Below are 17,557 nucleotides of genomic sequence, written 5' to 3'. Positions count from 1 at the left end.
AGGTGACCGAAGTGCTCAGGGAAATGGAGTTTGAGTTTCAGCTCTTTGTGAATGCTCAAGACTCCTTCGCCAAATGGCTGCTTGGTGATTAGCACGATTTGTATGTTGCCTCAGTTCATCACTGCATGGTGGGAGCTGTCCAGATGATATGTCACCATTTTTAGCACAAAACATTTCACATCTGAGTTCGTTCACGAGCTTGATGCTTGTGTTGGTACAATACATGCTGCAAGTGGATGCCTGAATGGTCTGAAAAAACATTTTCTGTGACTTGCCATTCTTGACCAAATACTGTGAACAGTTTCCTGTATTCATTGTTCTTGTTAATCAGATTGAGGGCTTTGATTTTGCCATGTCCAGAAGAGGAGCTGACTGAGTCACATTCAGTATAGGCATGAACACCAATCAAGGCAGTGCAAACACCTTTTCCAATTATGACCCTTAGTCTATGTATGTCTATCAGTCTCACTGCATTCCTTTTCCCTCTTCTCAGCAATACCCTGGCTGGAATCTGTGAATGGAGGGAGAGAAGGATGACAAGGACATCTGTGTCTTCAGAGATCACTACAACTTTCTGGTTACTGGTGGCTGCATGTCTTGCATGGATCATCATCCTAGTGTCAACTTCCTCCTGTGTTGATCTCAACTCAACAATCTCTGTGATATCATCTTTTGATAACCTCAGTTACCATCAATGTCACATGACCAAATTTCTCCCTTTTGCACTCTTCTTTCCAGTTTTCTGCAAGGAACATGGTGAACTTAGATTTGCTTTCTGTGCTAGCCAACATTCTCTTCCAGTTCTTGATACGATGTCCTGGCTTCATCTCACTGAACATTATGCCATCTTGTAAGTCACGTTTCGTCTGCTCAGCAATCTTAATTGATTGCTGCCTGTAGATGTCAAACACTACATCAATGCAATCACTCCCTTGACCATCACTTAGTACTTTCTTTAGAATTGTATCAGACAGTTCCTTAAAGGTTAGGTTCTCGCCATTAAATGCTTGCACAATTGCCATGGTATCAACTATTGTTGCCCTTGGTCCAGTTGGTAATTCAACGTTTGCCACATCTTTCTCAACCCTCTTCCCTAATGCCAACTTTCCAGTTTTTTTTCAGTGTTCCATCTGCATTTGCCAATGCCCATGGTTTTGGTCCTAGAGGATACTCAAGAACATCTTTCATATCCAACTTCCTGTTTTAAGCAAACAAGAGCATTTGTCCATAAGCACTTTTCTGCAAAGAACTAAATGTTTGTAGATTCAGCTTCTTGATAGGATCATAGAACCCAGACCCTGCATCTAACTTTTCCATAAATGTCTTGAAAGCCTCTTCCCCTTTTCATAAGCACTTAGGAGATCCTTGCTTATTACTGGTGTTGCTGCTGTACCATTAGACAGACTAACTAAATCAGAAGGTTGACTGGAAATGGGATTTGTCCACTTGTTTTCCAGCATGTCTACAATGGACATCACGTCACTTTCATCTCTCTTGACTCGTGATGACTGAAGGTCAGTGTGACCCAAGCCCTGATTGACTGCATGCAGATACCAAGTCTCTAAGTTGCTTCATCACTTCAGCTCTGTGTTCAGCCATCACATAGTAATGCATGAGCACACTTTCTTGTAAGCTGAATCCTTTGGTTCCCCTGGTGTCTGAGTGTCATTGTTGATAGTTTCCTCCAGTGCCTGGTCTACTGCAATCTTGCCAAATGGGTTTGATGACCCAGTCTCAACTGAAAATCCACCTCTGAGGCGCTTCTCTTTGAGTTGAGACATTTCTGCAAAATAGACTGGGAGGTAGTGGGTGCAGTTTGTTTTCTCCATGGCAAAACACCAAGGAATCATTTCCTTTATGCTTGCTAAATGCAAGTTCCAGTCTCCTTCTCGATCTTCTCTTATTAACCTGAGTAGTATCTCCACAATGTCAACATACATCATCCAAAAAGAAGAGAGGTTCCCCCTTTTATACCACAGACTGTCTAAGTAACCTCTTAACAAATTCAGGACCCTCCCTCTGGCAAGATTCATTAGCCAGACAAGGTTCTAGGGAGGCAGCATAGGTGTCGTCATGCATCAGCATCACAACCTGTAGTGTTTCATCTAAATGTGTCAATTCTGAAGTGCAACTGCCTTCCAGTAATTTAATGAAACCCTTCCACGTGAACCACATATGAGCCTCATATGTCAATTTATGGAGCGGACACTTCTGTTATACTGCTTACCCTCTAGTACACTGTCAATTGACCCTATAGTTATCACACCAGATTTCACTGCCAGGTCTCTAAGTCCAGCATCTCGAAACCATTTCCCTATTATCAATGGCATGTTGCAGATAATATGAAAATTTCCCCATCATCAACAGGATACTCTCAAATCTCTGGCGTTGATTCCATTAAACCTCGGTTGCTTTTGCGTAAAGAGCCTGATCTGCAACTACGGCAATCTTGTCCAGACCAAGTCTGTTGAATGCAGACTGACTGGGAGAGAATTTCTTGCACAGTTGACAATCTGTTGCCAGTGCATTGACAGTAGGTAAGTATCCCACTTTATCTGGCTTGACCATTACATTGTCTCTGGTTTTGATACCGATGCCAGTCCAAGAGCTTACCGTTTGGTTTGCAGTATCATGGAGACGTGCTAACAACCACAGGAGGTTTCTCTGCCTTGCCATTTCCATTACACCTTCAAGTAGTAGATTTGATATACTTAATGGTGGAGGGCTCTACCTTTTGGTAGAGATGTACACTGAGAGGAGCTGCTCAGGTGTATCTAATGTTTTCCTTTTCTCCTTTCTGTCAACAACCGAATTTGTCTCCGTGCACATGTCTGTGTTTGAGGTTGGACAATAATCCCATTGACATGATGGGATGTGCCTGCTCCACTGAGTGTTTTCTCCTGTCTGTCAATATCATCAAAGGCAAGTACAGTTGGGATGTGTGGATGTGTCCAAGATGGAAGAGGTTGTTGGTTTTCACCTTCATTTTGCATCTTTTCCATGTATAGGGCAGTATCTGTCTCCAGTAGTTTTGTGTTTGAACACCCGTGTCCAAGACGATTCAATGTCTTAATGAATTCAACATTGCCAGTCAAAGTTTTTATAGCTCAGGGTAGGAGAATATGCTTTGGAGTAAGGACCCATGCATTTGTAACAGCACTGATTGTAACAGCAATGATGATGTCCTGACCAAATGAGAATGACAGCCAGCGAACATTAGTCATAATAAGGGACCAACTTGGAAACATTAAAAAAATTCCAAACAAAATGCGTAAAAATGTGTTTTTTATTGATTGTTTTGAATTTTTCTAAAGTGCAAACATGTGGAACCCAATAAATTACATATCAAAAGATTCAGAATTTAAAGAGGAATGTTGTGAGCCCATTTTCAGCTCGACAGGCTAACACAGGAATATATTATGGGAGATTTTGTGAACGTAGCCGTTTCAGTAAAACAACGGCACCCATCTTTAAAGATGGTCGCCAAAATGCTATTTAGAAAAGTGACCCAAAAGTCCATCAACGATTTTTGAACACCTTAGATACCATGCTAATCAAAAATCTTAGTGGGATCTGTTCACCGGTTTGGTACTGTTGCTTTCCCCTGGGCGAGGCCTACGCCCACGTCAGTAGAACTAGTATCGAGACCTCCATCATTTGTATATGTACACACATACACACACATATACATATATATATATATATATACATATATATATATATATATATATATATATATATATATATATATATATATATATATATATATATATATATATATATATATATACATATATATATATATATATATATATATATATATATATATATATATATATATATATATATATATATAATATGTATATATATATAAATATGTAAGGACTGGGGTATGAGCGACATACTGGCTGGGTGTTAACTGGTTTATTGGTTGTTCCTTACTGAGATAAATGTACATTTTTTTTATTTTTTTATTAAGCTGGCCTTATGCCAGCACGGGCTCTTGCTCATGGAGCAGCCCGTAAGTCATTTTTTGATGTGAAGGTGAAATAAATGTACAGAATCTTCGAAGACGTTATTGACGCGTGCGAGCGGTAATGTAGCGTCCACACACGGACAGGTAAAACAGATAAAAGGTTCAGACATCTGTGTTTGTCGGCAGACAAACAGATGGCGACATCAAGAGACATGATTAACATACGGTGATGAAACATACATCAGTGGAAAGGCCAGGAAATTCTACATGTGGCCAATTGCATGAGATTCAAGACAGATTAATGGATACAATGCAATAGCATAATAAATGTGAAATGGAGAGACCTTTGGCGTCTTCACAAACAGAAACATACGCACAGTTTGATACAGAAGATTCGTTGGAACATTATGAGTACATGATTAGAATGCTTGCATGGCAATGCAAGTAGTGGTGATTGTACATACATTAAGACAACATTGCTTAGGAGAAACAGACGGAAATATTGTATGGTTGAAATCGCGTTCCTGTAGAGAAAGAAAACGAGACGCTCCTGTTTTGTCCTGTCGACTCCGATGATGACGATCGACGAACACACGAACACACACGTGTTTGGAAGAGACAGCGTCGGGGGCTCTTACATATATATGTATAATATATATATATATATATATATATATATATATATATATATATATATATATATATATATATATATATATTATATTATATATGTTAAGAATATCCTATCATATGCCATCTTCCATGCAATGAGTGAAAAGAAAAAGGACTAAGCAATTAATTCATTCGATTGAGTATGATTCATTGTAGGCAAATAGGCCTCTACAGCCTCTCTCTCATCACTGCCTTGGTGGAGTTCCTCGTTGGACGAGTCGTTAGAGTTCTCGGCTAGCACTCCGCTAGGCCTGAGTTCGAGTCTGCGAGAATTAGATGAATTTATTTCTGGTGATAGAAATTAATTTCTCGGTATAATGTGGTTTGGATTCCACAATAAGCTGTAGGTCCTGTTGCTAGGTAACCAATTGGTTCTTAGCCACGTAAAATAAGTCTAGGAGAGCTGTTAATCAGCTCAGTGGTCTGGTTAAACTAAGGTATACTTAAATTAACTATCTTGGGGGAAAACCACTTTAATCTCTTTCTTGTCCAAATGCTGCTGGAATTCCTTAATTCCAGATGCGGACCCGATCAGAGTAATCATTGCAGGTCAGCTGGTGAGTTGAACATGTGCTTCCTGCCATCTTGAAAGTTCAGCCTTTTGCCTGCATTCCCATGTGGCAGGACAATCCAAATGCCACCTAGAAGGAGAAAAACGTAATTCCCGAAGTTATAAAGGGCCTTGGAGAGATACGCTCGCCTTAGAACTGTACTGGCGGCCCCAGAGAATGGAGGTCCATCCCTTGCTCCATTAAACTGCCTATATCCAACAAGTGGCTGGTAGTATCCAAAGTAACATTTGTTGTGAGCTAAGTCACTACCCCTCCCTCTCACTGGCCCTCATAAGAAGGGAACTTCAGCTCCTAGAAAAGGTTAAGCACCAGGATTTAAGGTTTTTTGTCAGCTACGTACCCTATTTGCCTACAACGAATTTCTTTTTTTTTCATAGTGTGATATACCTACAGTGAGACCTGTGTTGCTTCTTATATTTTGTGGTGTTTGACTTGCAAAGCATTTATGAGAGGTGTAACGTAAGCATATGATGTACGAGTCACTGGTATAGAGTTCAGTCTAGGCATCTTCTATGCAATTCCTCTATTTCTTCATTACAGTGCTAGTTTTGGTTGAGTAACCGTAAGTGTTCTGATTGAAGGTTAGGAGTATTCGGCTGTGGATCTGCGAATCATCTTAGGTGTGTAGCAGTCACTACTTTGTTATCAATATCTTTTGAAGCGGGCAACCCATTTGTATTCTCTCCAGGAAATTCCCCGTCATTTGCTCTCGCCTCATTGCCCCATAATTAGGCTACCATTCTTTTGATATTTTCTTTTGTACCTATAATGAATTAAGTTAGAACCCATAGTTTATCTAATCGCTCCCCTCTTGAAGCAGGCCTTCAGTTGTATTTTGTTGTTTGTAATTTTAGCTGACCTCAAGGTCGGAGTCCAGGTTTTCGTGGTAATTAAGGTAAGTTGTGTATCATCCTAGTACACGCCATTTATCTAGCAAGACCCCAGATTTAAAATTACAACAATATATCACTGCTTCACTACTCACACGTGTTTCACAGGTGCTCCAGTGACTCCCTCCTGCTGGAAAATGCGCCCTTGTGTTACAGAATAATGTGCATTTATTAATATTCCTGATATTCTAATCTACGGGAGTGTAATTTATTTTGCGTGAATAATTTCTTTAATTTGTTACTAAAATAAGTAGAAAATTGCCGATTTACTCTCGACTTCTTGGTGTAATGCACTCATAGGACTAAATTCATTTTGAAACCTCCTTGTAAATCCGACACAGCATGGCACTCAAGTGTTCTCTTGCGAAATCTGATCTGACATCACTGCACAACTGTCCTGTCAGGACAGGTGGCCAAACGTGAACACATTGAAGTGGAAGTGATTTTACCTATATACACCTGTGTAAGTGTGTGATGGGCACCGCCTTCTCTGCCTCTTCCTGTACAACACGGAAGTTCCTTCTGTCACTTGGTCCTAGTTGAATGGATAGATTTCGGATCTCAGGCTAACATCTTCCCCCCGTAAGAGGGTAGCGCCATCAATGCATCTCATGTGGTGTACTGTAGGCATTACTAAAGGTTCCTTGCAGCATCCCTTTGGCCCTTAGCGGCAACCCCCTTTCATGCCTTTTACTGTTCCTCCATTCATATTATCTTTCTTCCAACTCGCTATCAACCCTTTCTTAACAAATGTTTCATAGTCCAAATGCGGGGTTTTCCTCCTATTGCACCTATCAGACTTACCTACTCTCAGTTTCCTTTCCAGCGCTGAACGACCACATAGTCCCCAGTGCTTGGCCTTTGGCCTAAACTCTACATTCAATTTAATTCAGTTAACATCTTGCACATGTTTCTAAAAGTAGAGGAATAGTTTAAGTATGGCTTCTAGAAAACGTCTTCTTCAATGAAACCCGTATTAATGATTTCACTGATTTCAGGATGGGTCCTCCAGGCAGAGCATATCCAGTCGCGCTTCTCCTGATGCCTGCGATGCTCTTCCTTGGTGGTTCTGAGGGAGCATTCGTGGATTATGAAGGGTTTGTATCAAGCTGCCAGTTGGGCGTTTCATCACAGTTTTGCTAATTTTATATTATTCTGGATATGTAGGTCGATGGAAAGAGTCAGTACTTCCGAAGTGTTAGGAGGGAGGAGAAGAAAGAGACATGGAAAGGGTTGAATAGATGGATTAAAGTGATTTGGGAATGGTAGGCCCTGATAATTAGGAAGCTTCAGAGGGCATGCAAGATATAGGAGGATGGCACAACGTAAGCAGGGGTTCGATGCTCTACTGATGAGCCTTTTGTGTAGTCATTTGAAGTGGATGTGGATATATATATATATATATATATATATATATATATATATATATATATATATATATATATATATATATATATATATATATATATATATATATATATATATATATATATATATATATATATATATATATATATATATATATATATGTATATATATGTGTGTGTGTGTGTGTGTGTGTGTATATATATATATATATAATGTATATATATATGTTATTATCACCGTTTTATGTGATGATTTCTTGTACCACCTTCAACTTGTTATAATTTATTTTATTCATTGCCCATGCAAAGAGGTTTATTATTTTCTTTTATAGGTGATTTGTCGTTGTTATAGTTGTTATAGTAGCGTTTAAGGCCCAGGAGGCTTTAGAAAGACACAGTGCAACTTTCTAACTTCATTGACACACTAATTAAAATATACATATTATTTACAATTGAGCAAATCTAAGTATGAGTCAGTGAGAGCCTTCCTTTTTCTCAACCCACAACTGGTGAGGCAATCGTCCTCACTCCACTAAGGCTCTTAGGATCTTCTTCTGCTTCTCTCTGTTCTTCTCTATTCTCTGCTTCTCTTCCTTCCCTTTTGAAGGTTTTTCAAAATGGAATGCCCATCATATGATAGGCGGGCAATAGCTCCTGTCCAGCCCCTTGGTAGAAGTCTATTTGGCTGGTGGCTTATCTAACGATGTCCTTTTTGGGTGGCTTAGTTGGATTGACCCCTCCTATGAGAAAGGTTCTTTTTACGTCACTGGAGTCTTGATTTCCGGCGGGATTGAACAGGTAAGCTTCACAGGTGAGGCGAGTAAATATCCTTGTTACGATTGAGGTTAGATTACTGGCACCCGTGTTTTGCTATGTAAACACGACACAGTCATAACACTTCCTGTTTTGCTATTCCCTCTCTCTTCTCTTTTCGTTTTATTCCAGTCTCTCTCTCTCTCTCTCTCTCTCTCTCTCTCTCTCTCTCTTTCTTTCTCTCTCTATCACTGGTTCTCCTCTCATTTCTTTTTCCCTCTCTTATATTTACATCATTCATATATCATTACACACTCGTGGTTATTTTTATTGTGCTGCAAACGAGAATCATTCATATACAAGCGTCCTTATCAAGAAAACTACTTGTTTTTCCTTCCATCATTTATTTTAGTCTGTAATTTGATGTTGGAGTTCCTAGAACACGTGTGTGTTGCTGTGAGCGTCCCTTTTGGACACAAATATATCACTGGTGTTTCAAATATTGGCTGTATGGTACAACTGGCAGCATGTCAATATGAGTTCATTATGAAGAAAACTAGTGTATGATATATTTGCCTTGATAAAGATAATCAAAGCAATAAATTTATATAATATTTAGTGTACAAAGAGGTGGAGGGACGAAAATTCATCTTGACTGGACGATAGGTTGAGATTTCCCCGTAGGGGGCTAGTGCCGTCAGTGCACCTCATGCAGTGCACTGTAGGCATTACTTAAGGTTCTTTGCAGCGTCCCTTTGGCCCATAGCTGCAACCCCTTTCGTTCCTTTTACTCTACCTCCTTTCATATTCTCTTTCTGCCATCTTACTTTCTACCCTCTCCTAACATCGATTCATAGTGCAACTGCTTTGAGGTTTTCCTCCTGTTACGCCTTTCAAACATTTTACTGTCAGTTTCCGTTTCAGCGCTAAATGATCTCATAGGTCCCAGTGCTTGGCCTTTGGCCTAAATTCTCTATTCAGTTCTACATTCGACAGGTTTAGAAAGAAGGGGTGTATGAATCTGTAGGGTCCTGACTGTTGCAAAAACGTATTATCTGTAAGTTCATTTAGTGACGCCTTCAGAATCTTCAGTCTTTCTCGATTTTGCTTTTTCTGTTCCCTCTTCGTCGTCTTCTCATTTATACCAGATTCTGTGCCTGGACTTTTCCTTCTTCCTTTCTTTTTAAATTCCCTTCCTTATTCGTCTCAGTTCTTCTGTTCCTTTCCAAACGCTTCCCTTCTGGACTCTGCATGTTTTTATAATTTCTTGTTTATTGTTTCTTTTTAGTTTTCTTTGCCTGTCCTCACTTTATTCTTCAGCACTTTTCTGTCAGCACTTTTTCTGTTGCATGTTTTCTATAACTTTTTCTGTTGTTTATTCTGTGCTTTTTCTGTCTGCACTTTATTCTGTCAGCACTTTTTCTGTTCGCACTTTATTTTCAGCACTTTTTCTGAAAAGAAAACTTTATTCTGTCAGCACTTTCTGTCCGCACTTTATTCTGTCAGTACTTTTTCTGTCCGCACTTTATTCTGTCAGCACTTTTTCTGTCCGCACTTTATTCTGTCAGCACTTTTTCTGTCCGCACTTTATTCTGTCAGTACTTTTTCTGTCCACACTTTATTCTGACCGCCCTCAGATCTTAAAAACTACTGAGGCTAGAGGGCTGCAAATTAGTATGTTGATCATCCACCCTCCAATCATCAAACATACCAAATATCAAATTGCAGCCCACTTGCCTCAGTAGTTTTCATTTTATTTAAGATTTAAGTTAGCCATAATCGTGCTTCTGGCAACGATATAGGATAGGCCACCACCGGCCCATGGTTAAAGTTTCATGGGCCGCGGCTCATACAGTATTATACCGACGCCACCGAAAGATAGATCTATTTTCGGTGGCCCTGGTTATACGATGCACAGAAAAAGAAGAAACTTTGGCGCATTTTTTACTTGTTTATTATTATAAACTGAAAAGGTAAAACACTGTACGTTTTGCAGGTGGAAAATCTTGGGTGTTCATCTTGAGAATGTGAGTGGAAACGCTTATCCTCCCACCCTGAGTAAACTTGAGGATATGGATGCGGAGGGATACTTGGTGGTCCTGTCTGCATCAAAGGCCAAAGGTGAGGAAACTTTCATAATCAATGACAGACAAACTTGTGTCTTGGTGTCTGTCTTGGAAATTGTCCGGGACAGTGCTCCAGAGTTGTGAATTAGGAGGAACTGTTTTGAAGTTTACGGATCAGGTTGTTGAAAGCAGAGCTGCTTTGTGCTTTATAGTTACTGAACCAAATCTCAGTGCTCCAATCAAACCTTAAAGTTAACTGTAACATAAAAATTGCACAATCTTGCCCCTATCTCAATCGTTTTAAGTAAAAACGAAGACTGTGTTGGGTCTTTTAACATTTTATATAAATCATTGCGACGATGAGTGTGACAGAATGCTGGTAGGTGTTCCTAAGCTGAGGTTTTCATATTAAATAGTATCCCGTGTATTTCATTTGTGGCGCAGAATTTCTGTCAGTGGGATAACATCAACACTGGATTTCTTTGGAAATCCTTTGATAGGAAACAACGCTAGAAACTTCAGCACTGCTCTGTGGTTTAGTCAGCAATCCCATTCGTGTCTTGTTCCCCGAATGTTATACTCCTTTCATTTCCACTTAACTAGTATTTTCATAGATTCTGGATTTTGTTTTTTATGGATCTTTCTCAAAAGCAGCTGGATTCATGACGAAATTATGATTTCTTCGCTACAATATCAGCCTTTGTAAGGCAGAAAAGAAAATAAAACTTTTTACTCTTCAAGTGGAAAAGCAGTCAGAAGACATGAGTAAACCACAATGGTTATTTTGAAGCCATGTTCCATCTCCTGACACTCTGAAGTACTCGTAATAAAATGTATTGAGAAGCAAGGGTAGGAGACCTTGTTAGATTATGTGTCAGCACAGAGTACATGGCAGAACACGGTTGTTGTGACAGTGAGAAAGTGAGTGGCCAGAAATACATCGTTTCATTATTTGACTGAAGCAAAAGGAAGAAGTTTCGGCTGAAGAGGAATGAGTGAAAATGTGACTGCGGGTGCACCTAATTAAGGGAAGTGAATTTCATATGAAGAAAGTGAGAACAGTTTATGCCAGCGCTCTGAGAGTCCCACTCTTGGAGGGGAAATCTTGATTTACTGGGATAGCGACTTGATTGCTAAGAAACTCACAATATCGTGATAAACTGTTATATAGTAAAATCCACAATTATATGAATAAATTGTATTAATATGCAAAAGATACAACAAAGACTTTTGATTCCTCTTCACTGTTTATGTTCAACACTGAGGAGGAACGCCGCCTTTGTTTGATCTTTTGCACTTGAATACAATTTATTCATATAATTGTGGAGTTTTGTTACATAATAGATTCAATGCTTATGCCCGAGGTAAAGGACACTGTGTACATGATTCTGGTTCAGAAGCATCGTTCTGAGACTTTTAACTTTTGCTCCTTCATTTAAAGCAAATCGAATCCCATTTTCTTCTGTACAAATGGCGTTACATTTGTAAAATTTACTTGGTTAGAAGTTTTCGTGTGGACTCTGGGAAAAATATAGAGAAATCGTAAAAACCTATAGTTTGCAAAACATATTTAGATTTTTATTTTGTGTTAGCATAAAAAAAATATGCTAAATTTTGAACCTTTTATATTTAAAGAATTATGCTTTGTGAATCAGATAGATCTCCGTCTATTACGTTGGAAATTTTTATGAAATTTGTTAAAAGTAATGAAAAAAAATTCAAGTTATATTAGTTTTGCTTAGTAATAAACAGACTCACTGTTTAGGAATCATGAAAGTATATAATATAAAGAGGAAGTGTGCAATTTTTCGTGGGGGATTCAGTTTGCTACTAATGAGCTTTCTGTGTAAATTTATGAAGTGGCTAAAGTTACTGAAAATTTATATAGCGTTTTCATCCACAGATCAGCTGTTAAATCATTATTGTAGCATCCACCATAGTTTTGTTCTTCCTTTGAGCCACGTCCTGTAACAGGAAAAGGTTTACATATATATATATATATATATATATATATATATATATATATATATATATATATATATATATATATATATATATATATATATATTATTGCCAAGACCAGGAAGAACATTCTTTATTGTACGAGCTTTCGAGGTATAAAACCTCATCATCAGGCTGAAAAAACCGACAAGGATGAGAATCAATAAAATTACGATAAAATGAATTGTCATAATAAATCTTCAGCAAAAATACTAACGAAATATATAAAATGAACAAGTAAATACAAACTAAAAGGGTGAGACGTAAAATAACGAAAAATTAAAAACACAAACATAAAAATATGAAAATAAAACTAAGGTGAAATGTAAACAAACTACCACTCACAAAGTAAAAAATCTATCGACCTAATTGAGTACCTACTATGAAATTACACGATAGCTAGTTGAATACCAGACGAGTTGTTGTTCAATTCCGGCTTCATCTTTTTAATAGTCAGCGACTCTGAAATTAAAAGGTCCAGTCTATTTGAACAAAAGACAGTTTTGTTCAAATAGACTGACCTTTTAATTTCAGAGTCGCTGACTATTAAAAAGATGAATCGGAATTGAACAACAACTCGTCTGGTATTCAACTAGCTATCGTGTAATTTCATAGTAGGGTACTCAATTAGGTCGTTAGATTTTTACTTTTGAGTGGTAGTTTGTTTACATTTCACCTTAGTTTTATTTTCATATTTTTATGTTTGTGTTTTTAATTTTATGTCTCACCCTTTTAGTTTGTATTTACTTGTTCATTTTATATATTTCGTTAGTATTTTTGCTGAAGATTTATTATGACAATTCATTTTATCGTAATTTTACTGATTCTCATCCTTGTCGGTTTTTTCAGCCTGATGATGAGGTTTTATATACTGAAAAGTTAATATATAATAAAGATATATATATATATATATATATATATATACACATATACACACCACACACACACACACACACACACACACACACACACACACATACATATATATATATATATATATATATATATATATATATATATATATATATATATATATATATATATATATATAATATATATATATATATATATATCCAATGCAGCACGGAGGAGACGTGCTTGAGAGTATCACAAAATCCACGCAAGAAGGTGAGTGAAAACCCAGACTTTGGAGAAGTACTTTTGTAGCTTAATCTACATTTTCAAGTTCACACTGAATACAAAAGAAGTTGACAGAGTTTTATATACAAAAACAGAAGTTGGGCGGGGATTACAGTTTGTTAGTCTGGGCAGCATGCTCTTTAAACAAAAAAGACAAGGACAAAGGATCAAGGGATAATCCAGGGTGGAGATTAACATTCTTGGTGCACTTGTCTTCAATAAACATCATCTCCAGCAGATTCATTTTTCGATGGTCGTTGACCTTGTAGACTATCGATGACTTATCCCAGTTAATCACATGGCCTGTCTTAAGCCAATGATCTGTAATGCCATTATTTGTTAATTGGGTGGGCTATTCTTAATTAGTTTATTTCTCAAAATATTATTATATTTAAATACTAAATTAAAGTTAATAGTTTTTAAAATGGGCACTGCAGGAATGAAATGGTAAATAGTGAATATTCTTAAGTTCTTTGTTAACACTGGTTGGATTGTAATATGTCTTTTTTGCTTTATTTTTTACAAAGTTCCAAAATATATGGAGGGTAACATAATGAATCTCCTATTTCATCAATAATTTTAAATTTCTCTTCGAAAAATTCAGGACTGCAAATTCCAAGAGCTCTAAGATACTTACTGGAAAATGTTGACACGTAATTTCTTTAGCATGGTTAGAGTAAAAATGAATATATGACTAATTATTCGTGGGTTTCCTACAGACTTTAAAACAAAAATTGGTCTCATTTCCAGTAACTAAGACATCCAAAAATGGTATACAATTATTTTATTCATATTCTATTGTGAATTTATTGAACGGTACAAGATTATTAATAGTATGCAAGAAGTCAGGAATATTTACATTGTCTTTTACGATAAAAAAACAATCGTCTACTTATCTAACCCAAATACCTTAGAGAATATATATCTTGGAGTAAGTCTAGGCTCAAAGAAGTCCATGTAAATATGAGACAAAAGTTGCGAAAGAGGGTTCCCCATAGCCATACCAAATATCTGTCCATGAAAATTACCATTGAAAGTGAATTTACCATTTTTTCTGCAAAGGGATATCAAATTAATAATGACATTGGTAGGTAATTCTAGATTATGGAAGTCCAAATGTTGTGATAAATATTGAAGCAAGTCATCAATAGGAACTTTAGTAAATAAAGATGTCACATCAAAACTGTTATTTGTCAGTACTGGATAATTCAATATGAGAAAATCTATCACAGAGCTCAACAGAGTTTTGTAAATGGAATTTGAAATAGTACCCAGAATAGGTGATAGTGATTTACTAGATATTTAGAAAGTTTATAACTAATAGAACCAGTTGAACAGATAATGGGGCGAATAGGAAAATCTCTTTTATGGGTTTTGATTAGTGTAAGGTAAGGATGGGCCAATTGTTGACACTTTCCCTTTTATTGAACCAAATTCCTTTAGTATAGTTTTTATTTTAGAACAGAAAATTTTTATGACATCAGCTAATGGATCTTTCCGTAGTTTTCTCTAAGTACTACAATCAGGTAATAAGTTTTCCATTTTTCAACATAGCTAATTTTATCCATTATTACAAAGCAATTGGATTTGTCAGCTTTAGTAATGTGCAAACTTTTATCTTTCATCGTTTCATGAATTGCATCTATAAACCTTTTTGGGAAATTCGCTATTTTATTAGGTATTTGAGGCAAACCAAAGAAAAGACCTTTAACTAAATCCATTGAAGGTGATACAATCGTGTTTTTCTCTTCCAGATTGGAATAAAACCAGTTTTTGTTTTAAAATATATAGGAAACCCATGAATAATTTGTCATATATTCATTTTTACTCTGACCGTGCTAAACAAATTAAGGTGTCAACATTTTCCAGTATGTATCTTAGAGCTCTTAGAATTTGTAGTCCTGAAGTTTTGGAAGAGGAGTTTAAAATTATTGATAAAATAGGAGATTCATTATGCTACCCTCCATGTTTTTCGGAACTTTGTAAAAATAAAGCAAAAAAGGCATATTATAATCCAACCAGTGTTAACAAAGAACTTAAGAATATTCTCTGTTTACCATTTCATCCTAATTTCATTCCTGCAGTGCCCATTTCAAAAATTATTGATAATAATTTAGTAGTTAAATATAATAATATTTTGAGAAATAAACTAATTGAGAATAGCCCACCCAATTCAAACGATATTGTATACAGTATTCCTTGCAAAGAATGTAATAAGATTTATATTGGTCAAACATCAAAAGGACTAAAAGTGAGATGCTCCCAACACATATATGCCATTTCAAGAGGCTTAACAAATAATTTCATTGTGGATCATTGGCTTAAAGCAGACCATGAGATTAACTGGGAAAAGTCATCGACAATCTACAAGGTCAACGACCATCGGAAAAGGAATCTGCTGGAGGTGTTAATTGAAGCCATGTGCAGCCTGAATGTTAATCCACACCCTGGATTATCCTTGATCCTTTGTCCTTGTCTTTTTTTGTTTAAAGAACATGCTGTCCAGATTAACAAACTGTAACCCCATCCCCCTCTGCTTTTATATATAAAGCTCTGTCAACTTCTTTTGTATTCAGTATGAACTTGAAAATTATGAAAGTACTTGTTCATAGTCCCGTTTTTACTCACCTTCTTATGTGGATTCTGTGATATATATTTGTATGTATATATACAGTATATAAAATATACATATACATATATATATATATATATATATATATATATATATATATATATATATATATATATATATATATATATATATATTCAGATTGCCTTCTTGCAATCAGGCCTAAGGTAGACATGTCCAGGAGGCTTCTTTTTGTTTCGGCTTGGAATCTAAATTCCATGGGAACAATTTTTCAAAATTCTTCATTCTTCTTCAGACTTATTTTGCAATAAGGAATTCTTCTTCATTGTTTAGTTTCTCCATTTTTATTTATTCCCATGTTAGATTATAATTTCCACCACTGGTTATATCTGAGTGTTGGAAACCGACTTTGACTGTTGATCTGAGGGATACACTACAATTCTTTCAAAATGCAGATTGTTTCTTTAGTGGTTCTCTGTCATTTTATTTACTTCCGTTTCTGTTCGTGATTATGCCCCACTGTCACCGTTTCTGTTCGTGGTTCTGAATGCCCAACTGTCACCGTTTCTGTTATAGTTCTGAATGTTGTCACCGTTTCTGTTCATGGTTCTGAATGCCCCACTGTCACTGTTTCTGTTCTGTTCTGAATGCCCCACTGTCACCATTTCTGTTCATAGTTCTGACTGTCACCATTTCTAAATGTTAATTTCTGAATGCCCCACTGTCAGACGTTTCTGTTCATGGTTCTGAATGCCCCACTGTCACCGTTTCTGTTTGTGGTTCTGAATGCCCACTGTCACCGTTTCTGTTCATGGTTCTAAATGCCCAACTGTCATAGTTTGAATGCCCCATGGTTCTAAATGCCCACTGTCACATTTTCTGTTCGTTTCTGAATTCTGTCACCGTTTCTGTTCATGGTTCTGAATGCCCCACTGTCACCGTTTCTGTTCGTGGTTCTGAATGCCCCAACTATCACCATTTCTGTTCATAGTTCTGAATGCCCAACTGTCACCGTTACTGTTCATGGTTCTGAATGCCCCACTGTCACCGTTTCTGTTTGGTTCTGAATGCCCAACTGTCACCGTTTCTGTTTGTGGTTCTGAATGCCCCACTGTCACCGTTTCTGTTCATAGTTCTGAATGCCCAACTGTCACCATTTCTGTTCGTGGTTCTGAATGCCCCACTGTCACCGTTTCTGTTCATAGTTCTGAATGCCCAACTGTCACCGTTTCTGTTCGTGGTTCTGAATGCCCAACTGTCACCGTTTCTGTTCGTGGTTCTGAATGCCCCACTGTCACCGTTTCTGTTCATGGTTCTGAATGCCCCACTGTCACCGTTTCTGTTTGTGGTTCTGAATGCCCAACTGTCACCGTTTCTGTTCATGGTTCTGAATTTGTTTCTGTTCGTGGTTCTGAATGCCCCACTGTCACCATTTCTGTTCGTGGTTCTTTTCTGTTCATAGTCGTCACTTCTGAATGCCCAACTGTCACCGTTTCTGTTCGTGGTTCTGAATGCCCAACTGAATGCCCC

General features: G+C 37.2%; 2 protein-coding genes across 3 annotated transcripts in view; one reads left to right on the top strand and one right to left on the bottom strand.

Moving 5' to 3' along the window:
- Positions 1–17,557, bottom strand: part of LOC136834158 (uncharacterized) — a 224,857-nt gene that overhangs the window by 58,338 nt on the left and 148,962 nt on the right. The gene's annotated exons all lie outside the window — the stretch shown is intronic.
- LOC136834466 (carboxypeptidase B-like) overlaps positions 1–17,557 on the top strand; it is a 126,081-nt gene that overhangs the window by 6,736 nt on the left and 101,788 nt on the right. For both annotated transcript variants that reach the window (XM_067097071.1, XM_067097070.1), the window contains exons 2-3: positions 7,109–7,207; positions 10,227–10,351. In XM_067097071.1, the coding sequence (XP_066953172.1) occupies positions 7,109–7,207; positions 10,227–10,351 (224 nt within the window). The remainder of the gene's footprint in view (positions 1–7,108; positions 7,208–10,226; positions 10,352–17,557) is intronic.

This window comes from Macrobrachium rosenbergii, chromosome 53 (genome assembly GCF_040412425.1).
Source record: "Macrobrachium rosenbergii isolate ZJJX-2024 chromosome 53, ASM4041242v1, whole genome shotgun sequence".
Lineage (NCBI taxonomy): Eukaryota > Metazoa > Arthropoda > Malacostraca > Decapoda > Palaemonidae > Macrobrachium > Macrobrachium rosenbergii.
The sequence above is the reverse complement of the archived record's forward strand: the minus strand, read 5'-3'. Positions and strand labels throughout refer to the sequence as shown.